This window comes from Lycium barbarum, chromosome 2, assembly GCF_019175385.1.
Source record: "Lycium barbarum isolate Lr01 chromosome 2, ASM1917538v2, whole genome shotgun sequence".
Lineage (NCBI taxonomy): Eukaryota > Viridiplantae > Streptophyta > Magnoliopsida > Solanales > Solanaceae > Lycium > Lycium barbarum.
This window is the reverse complement of record NC_083338.1, coordinates 39745965-39770597: the sequence shown is the minus strand read 5'-3', so window position 1 is coordinate 39770597 and position 24633 is coordinate 39745965. Positions and strand designations below refer to the sequence as shown.

Sequence of the window (24633 nt, the reverse complement as noted above, 5' to 3'; positions counted from 1 at the left end):
AGAGGGAAAACGGGCCCACAAGGGTAAAACGGGTATTTAAAAGATGGAATAGGTAACTCAACGTCCTAGAAGTTCAATTCTACTCCCCAATTGCGAAATTAGCTCAATCATTGCACTACAAGAGAAAAGATCTTTAGCGAGGGGAAATGCAGTCGTTAAAAGTCCAAATCCGGTTGTTAAAAGTCAATAACAACCAGATTTTATCCGGTCGTCGCCGGTCGTTAAAAGCCTCGACGTTAAAAGTTAACGACCGGATTTCAGTCCGGTCGTTAAAAGAACATTAACGACGGCCAAAAATCCGATCGCTATATGTCCTTTTTAGCGACCAGATTTACCTTCGCTAATATGTTAGCCGGTCGTTAAATGTTTTTCACAACAACTACTAATCCATCAATACAAGTACTTTAAACGACCGAAATTCCTTTCGTTAATTGTGTGTTACATTCAACAGTAATACTTTTAACGGCCAAATTTCCCATCGCTAATGGCCATTTCACCATCTTATAAACCAATAGTAAAAGAGCTACAAAGACCACATTTCTATTTACTGTTGTAAAAAAAATTATACAACTGAATAATACACAGACACATCCAAAAATATACTAAATAATTAATATTCATATAAAACTCTATTGTTAATACAAAGAATTAAAAAGAGATATACCATCCAAGTTTTATGATACCATTTTTATCAACTCCTAAAAGATAAAAATTGCAGTATTTATACATAAGATATTGTCTGTAAACCACCCCTAATATTATAAAAGTCGCCTTGTACTTCAACTTGCTCCTTTCTTGAACGATAAACTCTTCATCCTTCAAATTCTTGAGCTGTAAAAAAAAAAGTTCAATGTATGAAATAGCAAAGAATAAACTCCAAAGAAGAAACATAAGACCTCAATATATTTACCGAAATGGATGCAAAACATTAAATTTTTTAAAAAGCACGTGAACAATAACTTATATTTCCTCCGGATAGTTCAACAAAATTTTCCTAAAATAAAGATAGAGAAATGTGTCCTAGACAGTGCCGGAAAAATGAGCCCATATTTATCCAGCCCCTCATGTTTTAATAGCTTGGGGAGTGATATTTTAAATGGGTAAAATTTGGCTTCAGTTCAAATTTGACCGGTAAGAATATGGATAAATATGAGTAAATATATGTAAAATATGGAAACTGAGAGAACGACCTCCGAATATCTAAATTTCTCTAAAAGTGAAAGAACAAAAATTTAATCTCCTAGTACAAGTTAATAATTCTAGATTCAAGAGAATATGAATTAATACATGTGAATTTCAATAGGCAAATGCAACAACAGTGACATGGAAGCAACAATCTAAAGACAAAAAACAAAATTTCTTGTGATGAGATATTTTGAAGATAGGAGAAAACTGCTTTTGATAAATCCTATGAAGATTGTTAGCAACAAAACAAAATGGAAGACAATAGAAATCCTGTATGTATGTCAACAAAACAACAGTAAGCCACAAAACTGATGTTGCAAAAATATGTATGCTTGTTATATTTAATTATATCATGTGTCAACAAAGTTAGACATTGGTAAAAATGCATAGAAGTTAAACTCATTGTTGATAATAAACAAAAATAATAGTGAGCTCATATTGATGTCACTGCTTTTCATATCGTTGGGACATTTTTTCATCAAGGTGTAAATAACCTTTGGGAGCCGTGCTTCTTGCCTAAACTACTGGACGTTCAAGAAAGCTATCACATGAGAATGAACAGAGAAACACCAACTTATTTCCTAAATATCTAAATAATGCAATTCTTAGAAGACAACGTTGATCAACTTTTAAAACTGTAAGACTCGCTACTATGTAAACCATGTGAAGCTGAAGGTGCAAACTTTGTGAACAAATTATTTTCATAAAAGATAAAAAATAAAAAAATAAAAAAATGCAACCTGGTTTTCAAGAGCTAGAACTGGAAAGAACATTAAGCTTAATGAAATGTTGCATCCATTGGAAATAAGAATGTATTCCACCTAAACTTTTAAAAGTGGATTAGGTAAATAAAGCTTTCATTTACTCTAATAAACTATAACTGCTTATTTTTCAAGTATTCTTTCATGTAGGATGGTCTAACAGCATATATAGATTCATATATGTTTAGCTCTATGGTTTTGATAGCCTTTTGATATATTGACAAATAAATTTCGGTCCAACCAAGTATGTGGTTCTAATTACTCAGAATATTTCTTTGTTTAGGTCGATATAAGAGTTTTTTTTTATATATAGTCATTTGATATACAATTAATTTCTGGTGATTATGCTGAGAGGCAGTATAATCTGGTGTCTACTGGTGTAGAGATAGGATCTGCTAGTTCTAATGTGGAATTATAGAGAGTATGCAGAAATCCTACTTCTTGCAGCAGGCATTGGTTGAGAAGTTGGATCATGGGTAGAATGAACCTTGTCCTGTTGGTTCTGAAGATGGTTGTTGGTAATGGGATGAAATTAAGAACTTACTATCATACTCAAGTCCTATGGGAGGAGAGTATGGTGATAAAAAATTTCACTAACAATGTTTTATTTTTTGCAGGGCTAAGGTCTGTATGGAGATTCTGCAGAAAACCAGGAAACTTGAAGCAACCATGTATCACTGATGTGGTGCAAACTTGTTTTGACATTGAAAACACAACTGATTCCATTGATTCTATCCAATTAGAAAATGATGTGGTGCAGGCTGGAGCAGGTTATCTTCCCATTGATCTAACATCTAGAGGAAAGGATATGGGAATAGATGATTTGCCAACACAAGAGGAAGCAAAGGTTGCAAGCAGCTGTTTTCGAAGATTTGCAGCAACTAGACTATACAAGGGAATTCACAAAGGCACAAAATGTGAGTTCAGGGCAATTTTGAGGAGGACAGCTACAGAGATACACAAAGAAAGGAGCAGCATTTTTCATTAGCCTTTTTGGCTACATTTGTAAAGACTTTCGGATTCGTTTGGAGAGAATTTTTATAAAATTATCCCTAGGCACCAAAATGCCTAGTGGACTTTATTAAAAAAAAAATCTATCCAACTAAGCCTTTGTTTTTCATTATTCAGAATATTTCTCTGTTTTGGTCAATATGAGAGTTTGTATTTTCTACAAGAAGACATATATCAGAATAATAAGTAGTTGGATGCTGCTGAACTGATTTGGAGCACAACCTAAGCATAGGTTTATTGTGTGGTCGACTGTTAAAGGAAGATTGCTAAAGTTGCACATTCCAGTGGATGATTTAAACTGCTGCTTGTGTAATTCTGCTACTTCGGAGACTTCACAACACTTTTGTTTGTTGAGTGTGTTTGGTTCAAGACTATTAGGTAGGATTTGTTACAATGGGTTGGCATTCAACTGCAGCATGGACCTGTTAATCAAAGTTTTTGCCAGTATAAAAAGGTAGCATTGGAAGCAAATGCAAAAGGAAGTTGTTGCTGCAGTTTGGAGGGCAATGATTTGCCATACTTGGATGGCTCGGAATGGGAAAAATTTTCAAGGCTCACATGTACATACAGAGGGAGTGGTAACACAGATAAAGAAGGAAATATTTGATAGATTAACTTTACCTTACTTGATAAGAAATTGCATAGATATAGAGGAATTATGCATAAAATACTTGTGTAATTAGTTTGATGGTTCTGCTGGAGGCTTAAGGTCACTACCAAGTGGGGGTGATTGTAGGTGCTCTTTAGGTTTTTAGTCTTTTTGTTTAGTCAATGGTAATATTTACAGTGTTAAAAAAAAGGAAAATAAGTAGTTAATTCCTGTCTATTGTGATAGGCATCAGTGGTTGAGAAGTATGATAGACCCTTACCTAAGTTAAGGAATACAACACAAGAGCCTAGCAGATATGAGGAAAGGCCTGCTCCTACAAGTACGCTGAATGTGCACAGTTAAGAGAAATTATACCCCTGCATCAAGGCAGATTCGGGGATCATAAAGGGCCTATAGATATCAACTCACTGGATCTGGTTCTGGGTCTAAATTTGCGGGTACCACTCAGATGTGCTTGTCCTATAAGGGATCAAACAAGAAATGGTGTGAAATATCTGGTAACTTATTTGGTTACTTGGGGGGGCAACGTTTCTACCATTAGTGCGCAGTTCAGTGTCAATAGTCAAAGTACAGCATATGCAAATGGATTATCTGAAAATTCAGTTCTTAATCCGTTCACAACTATATTGATTCCTCTACCAAAAGAACCTTCAAGCTTCCAAACAAGGACTATTAAGAGAGCACAGACTGAAATCTTTTACCCTTCTAAGCACAAAATATCGTACATCAGTCTTTTTATTGGGGTAGGAATTGGTGTTTCCCTTGCAGTCCTCTGTTTTACCTGGTTCATTGTCTTAAAACACAAAAAGGAGAACGAAAGATGTGAAGTGCTTGGGAAAGGAAGAGAAGGGAAACAAAACTGGAATTTACCAGAACATTTCCTGGAAAATATAGTTAGTATGGATCAAATGATTAAAGTCTATTAATTTGAAGAACTGGTGGCTGTAACTGAAAACTTCAGCTCGCGAAGAATACTTAGTAATTATGTTTATAAAGGGGTCCTTAGAGGAAAACTGCTGGCCATCAAGGAGATGAGGACAGATATATCTAAAGAGGATAAATTCCATGAAAATATCAATCATTTCAATTTAATCAGCCTCACTGGTGTATGTAAGCATCATCAACTATCCTATCTTGTTTTTGAGTTCATGGAAAATGGATGTTTAAAAGAATGGCTTTTCAAGGATGAGGTTCACCAGAGAGGCTAAGTGTGTACTTTCTCTGAAAACTCTACAAGGGGTAATATCACCATAGTTTGAACCTAAAAGCAATAGACCTTCTATGATTTCCGAACAAATTATGTGTCTCGCTGAAATAAACAGGACTCCTACATACATTTACTTGCACCTAGTGTTTACACCAAACTGATAACTGCAAGCCGTGTGTCTTGCACATATACACACATGTATTCTCACTTTAGTTTTTAACGGCTAAGGTTATATTGCTTGGTTTGGAATCATTCTGAAGCATAGGCAACATAAGTGTTAGTTATAACTAGCAGAAGATTTAGCTACAATTAACGAAATTTCCCTAAAAATTTCTAACTAATGAAAAGAATTTCATATAGCATTGCAATAATTTCATCACACAGAAAAAAATACATTCAATCTACTAACCTGTTAAATGATTCAATCTATTGATCATTTGCAGATGATGGTGATGAAGGCTGACCAAACACTGCACTTGCAAGCCGTTCATATTTACTCTCTAGCTCATCCATGCGTTCACATTTATTCTCTAACTCATCCATGCGTCTTTTTAGTGATTCATTTTCTTTTTCACTTGCATTCAACTTATCTAACAAGGCAGCCTTTGAAGAGTTACCACCTTTCAACTCTTTAGCGGTTATCCCACCACCAAATCCAACTACATGACTCTTACGTTGAGGTCCAAAGCACTTTTCTACGACTTCAATATTTGTAAGTGACGAATCAGATTGAACCAATTTTTGGATTTCAGCCTATAACATAAAAGAAAAAATAAAATAATACAGCACATCAAGTAAAATGATGTAAAATGAAATTTATCACTAAACATACATATTTTGCAATTGTTTCAGGTTCAACAAGCTTGTTATCCTTTTTACGAGTCTGGAAGAACATGGATCCATGCTTGGTGGTTTACAATCTTTACCTCCCTTCGCATATAAACAAACAGGTAAAAGCAATCATTTTAACAAAGAAGGAGCTTCTTAAAGGATTTCAAGATTTACTTACCAATTCATATGTTATCTGTCTAATAGGCTTACTACCCGTACGATGAGGCATTCTCAACTTAGACCTATTGACGGAGTTTTTTGTACTTGTTTCCTATATTAACAACACACCATCAAAATTATAGTCAGCCATAAAAATAACATGTTAATAAATAGCAGCTATTAAGCCATACCTTAAACTTGTCACTTAAGAAATGCTCCTTAACCAGCCATTCCCAATCACTTTCGTTTATCTCCCTTGGCACATCTTTTAGAGCATCGCGGAATGGCTTAGACTTCATATTATTGTGCAGTGATCCTCTCCAGTTATTCCATAACCTTCTCATATGTTGTAAGACATGTTCTTTTTTATCATTCATGTTGTCACAGACAAATTTATCCTAAAATATTTCACAAGTATCATTTCCATGCTATCATAAAGGATGGATTACGCGGTTCAAGTAGTTTTCATGAAAATTAAAAGTATTAAAGCATGAAAACTACTGTCACGGCACAATTGGATAACTATGTCTGTCACAGTTCAGTTGATAAAATTTCACCTTATGTGCAGAACCAAATAGTCAACATATCACCATCATTTAGCTTGAAAAAATTAAAAAAAAGTAGTGCTCTAAATTCTTACAGTAACAGCATTCCACATGTGTTCTAGCTTAACCTCTTCGATGTCCTTCAAGGAGTGTACCCTCAATGGGCACATATTACGATCACGAACTAAAATACCTAAGTGTCTCACAAACGAGGTAGCATGCTTCCCAACAGCTCGATTCTGGTAAAAAGTGACGCTCAACTTTTCTCCAGGTTTGAGTCTTGCAACATTTTTACAAATGTTCTTTCCTCTCACCTTTTTTGCTTTCTCAGATTCACGAGGACCTACAACTTAATTTCTGTCAGATATAAAATAGAGTTTCATTACACTAACAACAACAAAAATACAATCCGAGACAAGAAAAATACTTGTTTCGTTTGTCTGAGTATCTTGCATCCCTTCAACTTCTGTAGAGAGGGAAACATCATCTTCAATTTGATCAAAACCAGGAGGTACAAGGATATTATTCTGTGCTGGCTCATGTTGATAAGATGTGGATGCATTAAAAATTTTACTTTGGCCAATTGGAGTTCTTTGTTCAGCCATTACTCTTACGGAGCCCGAAGGTTTTAAGCTTTTCCCTCGTCTACTTGCTAAGGCACCAGGTGGAATGTATGCATGCTTATTAGTCTTGAACGTTGATCCCATTCCAGAGTTCTCAAGTTTTGATGGATTCATGTCAACCTAAAACAAAAATGGCAGAGTAATTGTAAGTTTCACCTAACAAGAGAAAAATCATTCACCAAATTTTCAACACTAAATTTGTCACGACCCAACCCCGTAGGCCGTGACTAGTGCCTGATCTGGGCACCCAAACACATCTATCAAATGCTATCTCAAATTTTATCAAACGTATTCAAGTATATAGCAGAAGCCGACAAGGCTATATTTCTAATTCAGATAATTTCCAGAAACATTTCGGCAGAGTTTCCTTTGTTTTACAGACTATCCAAATTAACCCTGCGCACAGATAATACCAACAAAGGCCACACAGGGCCAACAAAGCAACATTTAAACATATGCGGACCGGCCGCCGCGGCGAATGGGATCGCCCAAACACAACATATGCACGCATCCGTACAGAAAGACCCTAACCCACAAACATGTCCACAAACCTCTAAACAGACCGACAGAATTATATGACGGGACAGGGTCCCGCCGTACCCATGAACGAATATGTATAAATGCACTAACAAGTATATATACCAAAAATATAAGCTCCGGGATGAGAGGAGCACTCCGAATAGCAGAAAGGGGGTGTCCTAAACAGGTGGATCACCAGGCTGTGCGTCTGTACCTGCGGGCGTGAAACGCAGCCCCCGGAGGAGGGGGTCAGTACGAAATATGTACTGAGTATGCAAAGCAGAAGGTACAGAAATAAATCTTGAACAGTAATCGAATCAGAAGTATAGAAAATAATACATATCCAAAAATATCAAAATGTTTATTTCCAAAGTATAAATTATGCATAGGGCACAGGAAAATATGGTCGCCCGCCTGTCGATGGCGCCATAACACAGCATAACACCAGAAAGTTTCAAATCTCCGAATCCCCGGCACACATCACAACACAGCATAACGCCAATCACAGCCTAACGCCAAACATATATGGAACTCGGCCCTCGAGCGAGGAGCTCGGTGAACCATAAACACAGCATAACACCGGAATGTATCATAATACGCACGACAACCGAACCGGCCCGAGAACCGGCGAACGATATCATAGGGCACGAGTGGAGTAGTGAGGAATCATATTCATAAAATCATTATCATAAATCCAAAAGATAAGTAAAATAGTCATATTTGAAATCGGAACAATAATTACAACATTTTCTTCCCAAAGTTACCGAAATTACATAAAGGGCGTCGCGGGACCCACGGACGAGTATAGACCCGAACTGAGCCCGCCTATGAAAAACACACTCATTTTATATCATACAAACTCCTACGAAAATTTCGAAGCAATCCGAGCTTTTCTGAGGAAGTTATGGGCGTTTGAACTTTTCGAATTGCTAAAGAACAAGTTTTGAAACCAAAAATCAACTTTCATGAAATCTTTACAAATTATAAACTCCGAGGATAAAAGGATCAATGTTATGGCATATGCGCCCAAGAATACCAAGGAAACAAATATGAATCATAGACAAGCTCGGATTTGCGAGAATAAAGTTCGTAGAGGCTCGTATCATGGCCTACTTTAAATACCTCAAACGCTCTCCAATATGATCCAACTCAAGCTAAGTCCAAACTAGGCTTCGGGCTACCCACGATCTAAAAATAAGCCAAAAAAAATGCCAAACATCAGCTAAAGACTTATTGGCCAATAAATTCCACTTTCGCCCTTAATTCTACAGAAATTCGGGCAGCATTTCCCCTGTAAATAGGCTGCCCCGAGAATTTAACTCGGCCATATCGATCAACACAACCACAACAACCAACCTAACAACATTAATAATTAATCCGAAAGGTAATTCAACAATAATAGCTCTCTTGTCATCATTTATCAACTTTCATAAATTCAATTCGACGACGACTAAAACATTAAGTGATATCAATTCATTCATTGTCATATAATATGACCCATTTCGACTAACACTACACATATACATATATGGATGATTCTCAGCCGTTCTTCACCTTGCAATGATCATAATATAATAACTAGACATTAATTCATCACTCTAATACAACACAACACACACACCCATCCCACGGCCAAGCCTCATACATATAGCCTCAACTTCAACATACTTTATTTCATGATTTTCCTCCATTATAAGATACTACAACAAGCATACAACCTTTATAACATACAAAACATAATGGATTCTTACCTTTCTTCTTCAACTTTCCAATAGCCTAGGGTTTCCAAAAGATGAAAAATGATGGTTTGATCGCTCCAACGATGCTTCCACGCTACTTAGAGACCTCAAAATAACGGGTTTGCATCAACAAAATAATTTTTGAAGGACAAGAAATGGAAGGTGATTTTTTCTATGGCTGGCCGTGAGCCTCTAATGGGGGTTTCCAGCTTTTGCTCCTTTTCCTAAGTGTGGATGAAATGGAAATAAAGGCTAGAAGTCATCTTTTATCACTTAAGTGAAATGTACAATTCCCTTGGCCCACCTTAATGTGTTGTCCCAATTAAAAGATGACACAAAATTGTGTGGGGTCCCTTTCCCATCATACACGGCCAACATGGAAATGGTGGATGGTTTTCAACTTCCATTTTTTTTTGAATTGAGGTCCCAATTTTCCTAAGTGTTCAATGCCAACATTTTCGTATATAACTTATGTCTCAAAAAAAAAATCAAATGGTCAAAAGTCCCTACTTCAAATCCCGAAATAATCTTGGCCTTAAATTATCATAGTTCATCCGGGTTGTCCCAATCTGTAAAAATACGGGACGTAACATCCTCCCCCCTTAAGAACATTCGTCCTCGAATGTTGGATTAGTTCTACGGATCCCACTCAAATTCAGGGGAGGTTCTCTTAAAGTCAACATTAACAAATCATTCACACATCAATCATAAGAAAACAAAGAATTTGGATTACCTGAAGGCTCTGAAAATAAATGAGGATACTTCTTCTTCATATGCTCTTCAGCTTCCCAGGTCATTTCCTTTCGGTTATTGTTCCGCCACAGCAGTTTAACCGAAGCCATATCTTTGTTCCGCAACCTTTTTACCTGGCGATCCAATATGGCTAAAGGCTGCTCCTCATAAGATAGCTCCTCTGTGACCTGAATATCATCTACAGGAAAGACTCTGGAAGGGTCACCAATACACTTACGAAGCATAGAAACATGAAATACCGGGTGTACCGCTCCCAAGTCAGCTGGCAAATCCAATTCGTAGGCCACCTTGCCTATTTTGCGAATAATCAGATAAGGTCCAATATATCTCGGACTGAGCTTTCCTTTCTTGCCAAATCGCTTAACACCTTTCATCGGTGACACTTTCAGGAACACCCAATCGCCAATTTGAAACTCTAACAGTCGACGTCGCTTATCGGCATAAGATTTTTGTCGGCTCTGGGCTGCTAATAGTCGCTCTCGGATCAGTTTCACTTTATCGACCGCCTGCTGGACTACATCTGGGCCCATTAATTGAGTATCACCCACGTCAAACCAACCGATCGGAGATCTGCATTTCCTGCCATACAAAACCTCATATGGTGCCATATGAATACTGGAGTGGTAGCTGTTATTATAAGAAAACTCAACAAGCGGTAAATGGTCATCCCAGCTACCCCTGAAATCAATAACACAGGCACGCAACATATCTTCCAATGTCCGAATCGTGCGCTCGGCCTGTCCGTCGGACTGGGGATGGAAGGCTGTACTCAGGCTCACCTGGGTCCCCAATCCCTCCTGAAATGATCTCCAGAACTTAGCTGTAAACTGGGCACCTCTATCGGAAATAACAGACACAGGAACTCTGTTACATCCGACATTTTTGCTTATTCGAAAATTCGAGATAATTTGACTTGTAATGAATAAGGCCACAATTGGACCTTACTTGGTGTGGATATATAGGTTATGAATATGATGGTGTGGAATTTCGAAAGGTGGCCAAGAGCAAAAATCGGAATTTTGGAAACTTGCTCCATAAATTACAAAATTAGCCAAGTGGGCTCAAAAGAAAATAAGAGAAAATGAGGCCCATTTGGGGAGAGGCCCAACCGGCCATAAGTAAGTGCCAAACCCATCATAAATTAATTAAGAGGTTAATTATTTATACATGGATAAGTGTCAAGAAGCTTCAAGAAAAAGGAATCAAGAACAAACAAAAAAAAAACCAAAGAGAGAGAGAGGGCATTTCGTGTTTAAGAGAAGAGAAAAGAAAAGGAAAGAAAAAAATCCCAAGCTTCAAATCTTGATGCAAAAATCTATAATTTTCTTGAATTCTTACTAAGCACAAAGCCCTCTACAAAGTGGTATAAATATTGAGGCCAAAGGTGACCTTGGTGACAAGTGAAAAAAAACTTGAAGAAAAGGTAAGAATTTTACCATTCCTATGCCATGAAATATATGTATGTATGTTTTAGTATGTGTTAAGTTGAATTATTGAAAAGTTTGAAACTAACAAATGGTAAACTTGACCATTTCTAGATTTTGGACGAAATTGAAGTCGACGCCAAGCGAGCGTAAGGCGCTATCGAGGTATGTGAAGCATTTCCCTTTGTTCCTAGGCATGTTCTGGATGTGATAGGCTCGGCCGCGAGCCTTAAGTACGACTCCGTTCCCCGGAATTCGAGACGGAAAACCGCTCCAATTCCTTCAACCCAATTGAAGCTATTTTCTTACAATTGCCTTTAAAATGAATTTTTGTATGAAACTTCCCTAAACGGAGTCGGAACACTTCCAAACGATTACGGATGACCTCATAAGGTCTATTATCGGTAAATTACATATGTTGCCTCGAGTTGGTCCGAGGCGGGCCCACAAGGCCCGATATCTTCTGTAATACTTTAAATACTTCCATTTTGTCCGATTTTCTCAGAAAACAATTGAACTATTATTTTGATTGTGATACAACTATTTTTATGAAATTCTTACAAAATGACTTCTGAACATCTAATAATTCAATTCTGATAATGATCTGTCGTGCCTTCCCAAGTAGGATGTAGGCGCGTACTATGCATACTATCTGGATACTCTGATTTTGGCTCGCCATTTGGCACCCTTCAGTCTGATTGAGTTGGTATGTGAGTCTGTATGTATGTGGTTCCTCATGGATCTGTTCGTGGCTGTCTCAATGCATTCCTTCACTACGTCCCGGGCCAGGTTCTGTTATCGTGCATATTCCTCTGTATTGTTCACCGCGTCCCTCGGTGTGCGGGCCGGGATCTGTTATATCTGTATGATTATGATATTATGATCTGTGTACGGGGATGGCGGCCAGGATGGCATATGATATGATCTGATCTGATCTGATTCTGTCTGTCCACCGCGTCCCGTACTAAGAGGGCCGGGTTCTGTTACCGCGCCCCCAGACAGGGCCGGAATCTGTATGTCTGTATGCATGTGCCATCAGTATTTATATAAGCACATGCCTCTGTATGATTCTGTATGGTTCAGTATTACTCTGCACTACTCTGCATGCATAATTCTGTCTGTCCGTCTGAATTACGACTATGTCTGTATGTCCGTATGGCTTCTGATTCTATATGTCCGTATGGATTCTGATTCTGTATGTCCGTATGGATTCTGATTTTGTATGTCCGTATGGATTCTGATTCTGCTCGTCTGTCCAGATTATGATTCCATCGGTCTGTCCGAATCATGATTCTGTTTATTTGTATGGACCACGATTCTGTAAGTCTGTCTGGATCATGACTCTGCCCGTCTGTCTGATGTATGGTTCTGTCTGTTATATTTCTGTGACTCCGGTTCGGACTATGATTGTATCTGTTATGTTTTTGCTTTACGTGCTCGGTACATTTTTCGTACTGACCCCCGTTCTTCGGGGGCTGCGCTACATGCCCGCAGGTACAGACGCACCAGGGGATACGCCGCCAACGTAGGTTTCTGACTCTGCTGTTCGAAGAGCTCCTTTGATCCGGAGCGTAAACTTTTGGTATATATCTTATGTTTTTCGTATGTTCTGTATGTGTGGAAATTCCGGGTACGGCGGGGCCCTGTCCCGTCATCTGATTCTGTATGTCTGTAGAGGCCTGTAGATAGATGTGTGGGTTACGGGTTTCGTCTGTATGTTAGCCTTATCGGCTTATCTGTAAATGTCTGCATGTTCAGGTATATATATATATATATGTTTGCGCGCGTGTCGTATCTGTATCGGCCTACTTCTGTAACATCTGTTTGAAAAAAAAAATGTATGATACGAAATTCGGTCAGGTAGGTATGTACGGGTACCCGGTTAGGGTACCAGTCGCGGACCACGGGGTTGGGTCGTGACAAACTCCATGCAGTCTCACAATCTCCTTAATATATAGCCTGGCATAATCTTCAGCTGAGTATGTAGTCCTAACTGGAAGAAAATGGGCTGATTTTGTCAGCCGATCAACGATAACCCAAATGGAGTTGTACCTCCGTGGAGTGCGAGGCAAGCCTACAATGAAATCCATATTAATTACTTCCCACTTCCACACTGGTATTTCCATTTCCTGTAATAACCCACCGGGCTTCTGATGCTCAATCTTTACTTGCTGACAATTTGGGCATTGGGCAATGAACTCTACTATATCTCTTCTCATACCGTCCCACCAATATAGGCATCTGAGATCATGGTACATCTTCGTCGACCCTGGGTGAACAGAATATCGGGCATAATGTGCCTCGCCCATAACCTGTCGCCGCAACCCTGCAACGTCAGGTACACACAATCTGCCTCTGTGAAATAACACTCCATCAGGTGAAATCTCAAACGGAGTCTTCTCCTGTGCCAGAGCTGCATCTCTGTACTGTGCCAGAATAGGATCCTCATACTGATGCCGCTTAATATCTTCTGTAATAGAGGACTCAGCAATACCTCGAACCGAAACCCCAACATCTCCAGAATCAGCCAAGCGAACTCCAATACTAGCCAACTGATGAATATCGCGAACCATTTCTTTCCTCCCTGATGGCACGTCTGCTAGGCTACTCATAGACTTGCGACTAAGTGCATCTGCCAGAACATTAGCTTTCCCCGGATGGTAGAGAATATCAACATCATAATCTTTTAACAACTCTAACCACCTCCTCTGTCGCAAGTTCAACTCCTTTTGCCTAAAGATGTACTGAAGGCTCTTATGATCTGTATAAATATCAATGTGAACCCCATATAAATAATGTCTCCACATCTTCAAAGCATGAATGACCGCGGCCAGCTCCAAATCGTGAGTAGGATAATTCTTTTCATGTTTTCTGAGCTGCCGGGAAGCATAAGCTATCACCCTGCCGTGCTGCATCAACACACATTCCAAACCAATACCAGAGGCATCACAATAAATCACATACCCATCTGGACCCTCGGGAAGAGTCAGGACTGGAGCCGTAGTCAACTTCTCTTTCAGCAACTGGAAGCTACGCTCGCAAGCATCTGACCACTGAAACTTAGCTCCCTTCTGAGTCAGCCTTGTCAAAGGCGCTGAAATGGAAGCAAATTTTTCCACGAATCTCCGATAATAACCAGCCAATCCCAGAAAGCTACGCACCTCTGTCGGCGTCGTAGGTCTAGGCCAATTCTTTACGGCCTCGATCTTCTGGGTATCCACCCGGACGCCATCAGCCCCAATAATATGTCCCAGAAATGCCACTGAAGATAACCAGAATTCACACTTAGAAAATTTAGCATATAATTCCTGGTGCCGAAGTGTGCCAAGTACCGTCCTCAAACGGTCCGCATGCTCTGCTTCTGACCGAGAATAAACCAGAATATCATCGATAAATATGATCACAAACAAATCCAAGAACGGTCTGAATACCCGATTCATCAGGTCCATAAATACTGCTGGGGCATTTGTCAGCCCAAAAGACATGACTCTGAATTCATAGTGCCCATATCGGGTCCTGAATGCTGTCTTGGGAATATCAGCCTCTCGTACCCGTACCTGATGATAGCCTGACCGCAAGTCTATCTTCAAGAAGTACCTGGCACCTTGCAGCTGATCAAACAAATCATCAATCCTGGGGAGGGGGTATTTATTCTTGATGGTTACCTTATTCAACTGCCGATAATCAATGCACATCCTCAGCGAGCCGTCTTTCTTCCTCACAAATAATACCGGAGCTCCCCAGGGTGACGCACTAGGCCGAATGAAACCCTTCTCCAATTGATCTCTCAGCTGTTCTTTCAATTCTTTTAATTCTGATGGTGCCATTCTGTACAGAGGAATAGAAATGGGCTGAGTGTCTGGCAACAAATCAATAGCAAATTCTATCTCCCGCTCGGGGGGAAGACCTGCAAGCTCATCTGGGAATACATCTACAAATACATTAACCACTGGGACTGACTGAACAGTCGGTGCCTCTGCCTCTAAATCATGAACACGGACCAGATGATAAATATATCCCATTCTGATCATTTTCTCAGCCTTGAGGTATGAAATAAACTTCTCAGCCTTGAGGTATGAAATAAACTTACCCCTCGGCGAAGCTGTATTACCTGCCCATTCTATAACTGGTTCCCCCGGAAACTAGAAACGGACTATCTTCTTTTGACAGTCAACAGTAGCATAGCAAGAAGCTAGCCAATCCAAACCCATAATCACATCAAACTCAGTCATATCTAACTCTACCAGATCCGCCTTAGTACAGCGGCCACAAATAATCACTGAACAATCTCTATAAATCTGACTGGCTATAACAGGATCCCCTACTGGTGTCGCTACCTCAAAAGGCCCTATCGACTCAGATTCTATCCCAATTTTATTAGCAAAAAGGGGAGAAATACACGATAATGTGGAACCAGGATCAATCAATGCATACACATCTCGAGGGAAAACCAGTAATATACCTGTGACGACATTAGGCGATGCCTCCTGGTCCTGTCGGCTGGCAAATGCATAAATGCGGTTCGAAGGACCGCTAGAACCAGGAACTCCACCACTACCCCTGCCTCGGCCTGCTGATGCTGGTGTACCCCGCCCCGCAGAGCGCATAGCTACTGAGGCCGACGATGAGCCACCGGATGACCCGGTAGATTGAGCTGCGCCGCCTGCACCACCTCTAGCCAGACAGTCTCTCATCTGATGGCCCTGACGGCCGCAAACAAAGCATGCACCCGTAGCTCGGAAACACTCCCCCGGGTGCTGTCTCCTACAGTAGGAACACGAAGGTCTGGGTGGCCTCATCTGACTGCTGGAACCTCTGTCCAACTGTGAACCTGAAGCCCTGGAGCTCGGGCCTGCCCCTGAATATCCGGCACCCTCAGATCTCCTGCTGGTAAACTGTGGGGGTGTACCCCGTGATGACTGAGAAGGATATCTGCTCTGCTGCTGCGGCTGAGGCTGTCTGCCTCGGAAATCCCCAGAATACCCGGACGATCTAGCCTTCTTGGGCTGGCCCCTATCATCAACTCTGTCAGGCTGGCGCCCCCTGCGTCTATCCTCCATGCCCTGGGCGTGGGCCTGTATACGGGCAATATCCATACCGTGCTGGGCCGCCAATACCAGGCAACTGTCAACGTAATACAGATCCAGCCCCACTATATATCGGTGCATCCGGTCAGTCATGGTAGCTACATATGTGGGTGCATATCGGGCCAGTGAATCAAACTCTAAGTTGTACTCCCGAATCGGCCTGCCCCGCTGCTTCAACAGCAGGAATCGGTCCACCCTGGCGCGCCTCACCTCCGGAGGTAGAAAGTGGGCCATGAAGGCCTCTGTAAACTCATCCCATACGGCTGGAGGGGCACCCTCACCTCTGGACGGCATCCAAGACTCGTACCAATTGGCTGCTACGTCGTGCAACCGGTATGACGCCAACTCAACTGACTCTGTATCAGAAGCACTAATCAATCGGAGGGTCCGCTGCATCTGTCGAATAAACTCATGAGGGTCCTCTGCGGGCTTTGACCCGAAGAACTCTGGGGGGCCACAGGTCAGAAAATCACAGGCCCTCGAACTGTCGCGCCTGTCTGCCCGACCATCTCCGCCTCCCTGTCTATGAACCTGCCCTGCTACCAGTCGAGTCAATAGCTGAACTGCCTCTCGCAGGGTACTATCGTCCGCCCCTAGCTGGGGAACTGGAGGCGCGACCTTTGGAGCCTCTGGAGCTAATGGTGTAGCCGCCCCCCGACCCCTAGTGGCAGCGACTGGTGCTCCAGACTCCTCTGATGATGAAGATGTAGTAGAGTCTGCTGGCCGGGACGCAATATCACGCATCATCTGAGCAAGGGTCCGAGTACCCTTCTGAGCCCGGCTGGTCTCTCCTACCACGCCCTTTTTCTTCTGGGCGGCCATCGCCTTCTTCGGAGGCATCACTGAAAGAAAACAACAACGGATCAGAACAGAATAATCCTAATAGCACAACTCTATCGCACGATCTAAGATTCAAAGGAAGGAAACACCCTTAATGTCCCGTAGCTTCCTGTTTATAGATGTGGTGCACAACACACCGATAAACAAGACTCTACTAGACACGGTCTGTAGACATTCCGAGGACAACCGCTCTGATACCACTTCTGTCATGACCCAACCCCGTAGGCCGTGACTAGTGCCCGATCTGGGCACCCAAACACATCTATCAAATGCTATCTCAAATTTTATCAAACGTATTCAAGTATATAGCAGAAGACGACAAGGCTATATTTCAAATTCAGATAATTTCCAGAAAAATTTCGACAGAGTTTCCTTTGTTTTACGGACTATCCAAATTAACCCTGCGCACAGATAATACCAACAAAGGCCACACAGGGCTAACAAAGCAACATTTAAACATATACGGACCGGCCGCCGCGGCGAATGGGATCGCCCAAACACAACATATGCACGCATCCGTACAGAAAGACCCTAACCCACAAACATGTCCACAGACCTCTAAACAGACCGACAGAATCATATGACGGGACAGGGCCCCGCCGTACCCATGAACGAATATGTATAAATGCACTAACAAGTGTATATACCAAAAATATAAGCTCCGGGATGAGAGGAGCACTCCGAATAGCAGAAACGGGGTGTCCTAAACAGGTGGATCACCAGGCTGTGCGTCTGTACCTGCGGGCGTGAAACGCAGCCCCCGGAGGAGGGGGTCAGTACGAAATATGTACTGAGTATGCAAAGCAGAAGGTACAGAAATAAATCTTGAACAGTAATCGAATCAGAAGTATGGAAAATAATACATATCCAAAAATATCAAAATGTTTATTTCCAAAGTATAAATTATGCATAGGGCACAGGAAAATATGGTCGCCCGCCTGTCGATGGCGCCATAACACAGCATAACACCAGAAAGTTTCAAATCTCCGAATCCCCGGCACACATCACAACACAGCATAACGCCAATCACAGCCTAACGCCAAACATATATGGAACTCGGCCCTCGAGCGAGGAGCTCGGTGAACCATAAACACAGCATAACACCGGAATGTATCATAATACGCACGACAACCGAACCGGCCCGAGAACCGGCGAACGATATCATAGGGCACGAGCGGAGTAGTGAGGAATCATATGCATAAAATCATTATCATAAATCCAAAAGATAAGTAAAATAGTCATATTTGAAATCGGAACAATAATTACAACATTTTCTTCCCAAAGTTACCGAAATTACATAAAGGGCGTCGCGGGACCCACGGACGAGTATAGACCCGAACTGAGCCCGCCTATGAAAAACACACTCATTTTATATCATACAAACTCCTACGAAAATTTCGAAGCAATCCGAGCTTTTCTGAGGAAGTTATGGGAGTTTGAACTTTTGGAATTGCGAAAGAACAAGTTTTGAAACCAAAAATCAACTTTCATGAAATCTTTACTAATTATAAACTCCGAGGATAAAAGGATCAATGTTATGGCATATGCGTCCAAGAATACCAAGGAAACAAATACGAATCATAGACAAGCTCGGATTTGCGAGAATAGAGTTCCTAGAGGCTCGTATCATGGCCTACTTTAACTAAGGCATGCCAAAAGAAAGGTTACTTTACATACCTCAAACGCTCTCCAATATGATCCAACTCAAGCTAAGTCCAAACTAGGCTTCAGGCTGCCCACGATCTAAAAATAAGCCAAAAAAAATGCCAAACATCAACTAAAGACTTATTGGGCAATAAATTCCAATTTCGCCCTTAATTCTACAGAAATTCGGGCAGAATTTCCCCTGTAAATAGGCTGCCCCGAGAATTTAACTCGGCCATATCGATCAACACAACCACAACAACCAACCTAACAACATTAATAATTAATCTGAAAGGTAATTCAACAATAATAGCTCTCTTGTCATCATTTATCAACTTTCATAAATTCAATTCGACGACGACTAAAACATTAAGTGATATCAATTCGTTCATTGTCATATAATATGACCCATTTCGACTAACACTACACATATACATATATGGATGATTCTCAATCGTTCTTCACCTTGCAATGATCATAATATACTAACTAGACATTAATTCATCACTCTAATACAACACAACACACACACCCATCCCACGGCCAAGCCTCATACATATAGCCTCAACTACAACATACTTTATTTCATGATTTTCCTCCATTATAAGATACTACAACAAGCATACAACCTTTATAACATACAAAACATAATGGATTCTTACCTTTCTTCTTCAACTTTCCAATAGCCTAGGGTTTCCAAAAGATGAAAAATGATGGTTTGATTGCTCCAACGATGCTTCCACGCTACTTAGGGACCTCAAAATAACGGGTTTGCATCAACAAAATAATTTTTGAAGGACAAGAAATGGAAGGTGATTTTTGCTATGGCTGGCCGTGAGCCTCTAATGGGGGTTTCCAGCTTTTGCTCCTTTTCCTAAGTGTGGATGAAATGGAAATAAAGGCTAGAAGTCATCTTTTATCACTTAAGTGAAATGTACAATTCCCTTGGCCCACCTTAAGGTGTTGTCCCAATTAAAAGATGACACAAAATTGTGTGGGGTCCCTTTCCCATCATACACGGCCAACATGGAAATGGTGGATGGTTTTCAACTTCCAATTTTTTTTTAATTCAGGTCCCAATTTCCTAAGTGTTCAATGCCAACAATTTCATATATAACTTATGTCTAAAAATAAAATCAAATGGTCAAAAGTCCTGACTTCAAATCCCGAAATAATCTTGGCCTTAAATTATCATAGTTCATCCGGGTTGTCCCAATCTTTAAAAATACGGGACGTAACAAAATTAAACACCAACTCCTATTTTACGAGAAATCACCTGGAATTTTTACACGATATATTTGCAATTAAAATTCTAAAATTAGAGCCACCTAAAAATTGAGGCAATAATGAAAAGCCATGGTAACATCCCTACACCATTCAAACAACTCTTTACAGAAGAAGGACCACGTTGCTAAAAAAGCTTTGACAAACTTTCCATTTAAACAACTGAATGAAGACTAGAGTGAAATAGCAAAGATCATAGACTAATGCCTTGATCAAGTTAACCTGATCCAATAGATCTGAAGTGCCTGTGCACATCACGATACACTGATACTCCAGTGTCAACAAGCAAAATGTTAGGGAAGTGAAGTTCAATACATGTTTTCTGTTTTCTTTATGACCAGTGAAACTATAAGAAGGTTTCTGATAGTTGTTCTACATGTCTTACGTAAGTTTAAAGCTCTATAGTTCCTTCTAGCCTTTGACATAGTTGATGCCATGAAGTATATAGTGCTACAGATTCATTAGTTAAAACAGGTAACAACTCCATTTAAAAAAAAAACAGTTCAACATCAATCAAATAAGGTTTAGGAATATGCAGACTGAAGCGCGTCATCTATATTTGATAATAAAGGCAATAACTCATACCTTTACTGCCAACAATATCTTACTGTTATTGTTTAACTTAGCATACATCATATGTTTAATCCACCAAACAAATAAATATAGCCTAGGCAAAAATCATTACAGCCAATGATTATAGCGCACTTCAGTAATAGAAACCAGTCAGAGAACCGTGAAGGAAGCACTTGAAAATATAAATCAAAACATGAGTATTTTTAGGATCCAACTTAACACCATAGTAAAAAAAAAATGAGAACTCAGAAACCAAACATGAGTACATAGTGACCAAATAAAATATCCTTTACTGCAAATCATAAACTGAAACTTGTAAAATCAATAAATTCCATCGACCCCAATGAATTATTTGTGAGATACTAACAACCCTCCTAGTAATTTCTTCAGCTAGCTATTCCACACCCAACTGCTTCCTAGATTCCTGGTAGCTCCTCTAAATCATCTTCCTCTTTTTCCCCAACATCAAAAGAATCACGAGGTTGAACCTTTCGTACAACATGCCAGCCTTTATTCGAAAGATCGTTAGCATAGAATACCTGTGATGCTTGGTTTGCTAATACAAAAGGCTCATTTATTTTCAAAAACCGTTGGCGGTTAACACTTACGAAGCCATATTTATCTACTTTAATTCCCATTTCTTGGTCAAACACATCAAACCACAAACATCGAAACAACACCACTCTTCTTCCCCCAGTAAATTGTAATTCAAGAATCTCAGTTAACTCTCCGTAGTAATCAATATTTTATTCTCTTCATCAGTTTCACCAACTACAACCACCCCGCAATTTTGAGTTCTCAAACCTATATCATGGTCTTTCACGTGAAACCTATATCCATTAGTAACATAGCCTTTGAAACTTGTCACATCTGGCAGAGGACCACGTGACAATGAGTGCAAATCTTTTATTTTCTTACTATCATCGTGTTTGTGCAATTCCTCAACCTATCACAATAAAGTACATAGTTTAGCTACTACTATTCACAAATCGGTTTGAAAAACAAAAATTCATAATTGCTCACCTTTATTTTTAACCAACTAACGAATTGTCTATTCCATTCGATATCTGAATTGTTTTTAGACGTATCAACTGGAATTTGTGAAAATTCTCTGCAAAGAATTTGAAGTATAACATGTCATTTTTAGTAAGAAAATATGGAAAAGGTAAAAGTAAATTATTTGAATGAGTCATTACATACTCGAGAAATGGTTGAATTTCATCACAGTTCTTCAAAATATAAAAATGTGCCTGCTCAAATTCTGATGAATCAAGAACGCCCGCTATGTCGACACTGCCTAAAAAATTTTCAGGGTGAGAAAAAACTGCTAAACCTCCATCAGATTCAATAGCACCACCATCATAATTCCGTTCATTGCGATTAAATTTTGTTTCCATCGTATGCAAATACCTTGAACATAAGGTCATACATTCAGTTGCTAAATATCCCTCTGCAATGGAGCCTTCTGGGCAAGCCCTTTTACGAATAAAAGACTTCAAAAAGTATAGCCATCGCTCCACTGGATACATCCATCGATATTGAATAGGTCCCGCAATCTTAGCTTCATTTGCTAAATGAATTGGCAAGTGGACCATGATATCAAAAAATGCAGGAATGAAGACCTTTTCTAACTTGCACAGAGTTATAGGAATTTGGGCTTCTATTTGCTCTAGCTCATCTACTCTTAAGCATTTCGCTCCAAGCATGTTGAAAAATATAGACAACTCAATAAGTGGTTCAAGCACAGATTTGCAGAGCATACCGCGTATCGCAAGTGGGAGTAAATGTTGTAGAATAACATGACAATCATGACTTTTCAAGCCTGAAAGTTTGCGATCTTTGAGGTTGACACATTGAGAAATATTTGATGAAAATCCATCTCGGAGCTGTAAATTCTTTAAGAAAGTGAAAAACTTATGTAAAAGAATTAGGTGCTGCAGGAAAGCAACTAGTTGAGGTACATGAGGTTGAAGCTTTAGAGAAACAGTTGGCTGCAGCACCAGTTGTTTCAGATGTTCAACAGGCTGTAGAGGTAGCTAAAGGTGTGAAAAAACCTTTGAGTATTAATGCAGTTATATTCACTCCTGGGAGAAAGAAACAATCTCCTACTGAGTAATGGGTTGAATCTTCTTTCTCAAAACCAGTTGAGGAGATAATTACTACTAATATGGCCTGCCAAGATGCCCCTTCAACTACTTTTGCTTCAGATAAAGGCAACAGTGGTGAGAGGATATTATGGAGTGATCAAGTGGAAGAAGACATGGAAGAAGGTGAAATTTCAAGAGGAAAGGATGAAGTTTTTGACCAATCTGATAATTCTTCAAATTCATTACATGAGCCAGTTCATGTCATGTTTGGCAAGGGTACATATGGTATAGCTAGAGACACTCAGAAGCAGGTGCAAATTGATGGTGAAACTGGCACTAAAGTACAGGTCTTTGGTACAAATTTGCAAATCTCAAGTGGCAATATGTAGGAATTTAGCCAAGAGGTAGATATGAGTGCTGAGAAGTTGGCAGAGGAAATAGTTCACAACCAGCAACAAGTTCATGCTACTATGAGTGCTTCAGTTACTCCATCTCATTTGAATGGTGTTGAGTTACAAACAAGGCAAGCAATAGACAAAGAACTTGAAACTAATGTGACTCCAAAGGCTAATAATCATAAGCAGCAGCAGTATACAGTTAAAGATTCTGGACTAATCTTATCTGGTTCACAACAGAAACAGAAGAGTGGTACTAAGAAACCTGCTAGTGTTTCTACCCATGGAAAATCAGGTGGCAAAGGCAATACAAATGTGCAGGAAACTCAGCAGCAACAGATTACGTTAAATTCAGGAGGAAAGCATAGCCAGGCTGTGCAAACTCAAGTTGTCAACGTACAAAAGAACACCGTAAATTTACAAGTAGCAGTTGCGGGTGAGGAAAGAAGAATTGATCTTGATGAAGAGCAACTGCACATAATTTTCTCAATGCTGCAAGGGATGGGGACTTGTCTCCTAGATATGTGCAAAGTGGAAAAAGACACAAAACTCATGCAAGGAAGGGCAGCTGGGATGGTAAAATGACTGAAGAATTTGTCCCAAGGCAGATACCAATGAGACAAGCAAAGAAGACTATGGCAGCTCCTACCACTTCAACTAAATCCGCAATATCCAAGAAGAAATGATAAAGTTTCAAGACTTTTTGGAAAGGCATGAAGAACAAGACAAGGTGGAAAATTCAATGAATATAGAAGATTTTACAAGTTCAAAGATTAAGGATTCTATCTTTATTCTTGTATTATTTTCTCATTATTTTAGCATTATAATGTGTAATATCATCACAGAGTGTGATTTATACTCTTTGATGATCATAGATTATTTGATCATTTCTAGTTCATATTTCCTACATTCTTGTTAGATTAGAGGTTCTTCGCCTCATAGGATTAGTAAGGTAAGGCTTAGTCCCCCTTACTTGTACTCTCCCTTTGGGGTTTTTTCCCTGCTTTTTAGAAAATTTATAAAATTAGCCCTAGGCCCACAAGTCTAGTGGACTTTATAAAAAATTAAAAAAAAATAGAGTTTTCTAAACTAAAAACAAGGGGAAAAAATAAGCCAAAAGCAGATTAATCACTAAAAAGTCCCAAATCACTAATCAATAGCTAAAAGTTTTCACCAGCGAACCCAAACTTAAATCATCACAAGTAGTAAATAAATCTGTCAAGGGTTGTACTAAAAGTACCAAACAACTAATAGAACTGCAGAGACAAAACTGACATATGGGAAGAATTTTATGGGAAGAATTTTTATTACCAACAAAAATTATATGGGAAGAATTTTGTAAAAACAATCTATCTT

General features: G+C 39.8%; 2 protein-coding genes and 1 long non-coding RNA gene across 4 annotated transcripts; all 3 read right to left on the bottom strand.

Moving 5' to 3' along the window:
- Nucleotides 1–531: 531 nt before the first annotated feature.
- On the bottom strand, nucleotides 532–5669 carry LOC132628509 (uncharacterized). Its single transcript, XM_060344289.1, has 3 exons — nucleotides 5607–5669; nucleotides 5184–5527; nucleotides 532–831 (listed from the first exon to the last, which is right to left on the bottom strand). Exons 1-2 carry the CDS (start codon nucleotides 5667–5669, stop codon nucleotides 5201–5203), a joined length of 390 nt encoding a protein of 129 aa, XP_060200272.1. The 3' UTR covers nucleotides 532–831; nucleotides 5184–5200.
- Nucleotides 5670–5677: 8 nt separating this feature from the next.
- LOC132629462 (uncharacterized) lies at nucleotides 5678–22204 on the bottom strand. 2 transcript variants are annotated; one of them, XM_060345084.1, is made up of 6 exons: nucleotides 21996–22204; nucleotides 21819–21906; nucleotides 6737–7052; nucleotides 6405–6658; nucleotides 5956–6162; nucleotides 5678–5876 (listed from the first exon to the last, which is right to left on the bottom strand). In XM_060345084.1, exons 1-6 carry the CDS (start codon nucleotides 22190–22192, stop codon nucleotides 5769–5771), a joined length of 1170 nt encoding a protein of 389 aa, XP_060201067.1. In that variant the 5' UTR covers nucleotides 22193–22204; the 3' UTR covers nucleotides 5678–5768. The 2 variants fall into 2 exon arrangements, with proteins under 2 accessions (XP_060201067.1, XP_060201068.1); XM_060345085.1 differs by having other exon boundaries at nucleotides 6405–6652.
- LOC132629461 (uncharacterized) lies at nucleotides 17746–19813 on the bottom strand. Its single transcript, XR_009578244.1, has 3 exons — nucleotides 19601–19813; nucleotides 18972–19037; nucleotides 17746–18032 (listed from the first exon to the last, which is right to left on the bottom strand). It is a non-coding gene; the product is annotated as an uncharacterized LOC132629461 (long non-coding RNA).
- Nucleotides 22205–24633: the final 2429 nt, after the last annotated feature.

Bases quoted from the DNA above. Each gene is read 5' to 3' on its own strand.
- LOC132628509 (XM_060344289.1), bottom strand. From the start codon at position 5,669: ATGTTCTTCCAGACTCGTAAAAAGGATAACAAGCTTGTTGAACCTGAA. The intron at 5,528-5,606 runs GTATGTTTAGTG...TTTATGTTATAG, and splicing joins CTGAAACAATTGCAAAATAT to GCTGAAATCCAAAAATTGGT.
- LOC132629462 (XM_060345084.1), bottom strand. From the start codon at position 22,192: ATGGAAACAAAATTTAATCGCAATGAACGGAATTATGATGGTGGTGCT. The intron at 21,907-21,995 runs GTATGTAATGAC...AATTCTTTGCAG, and splicing joins GAAATTCAACCATTTCTCGA to AGAATTTTCACAAATTCCAG. The intron at 6,659-6,736 runs GTATTTTTCTTG...ACAGAAATTAAG, and splicing joins TACTCAGACAAACGAAACAA to TTGTAGGTCCTCGTGAATCT.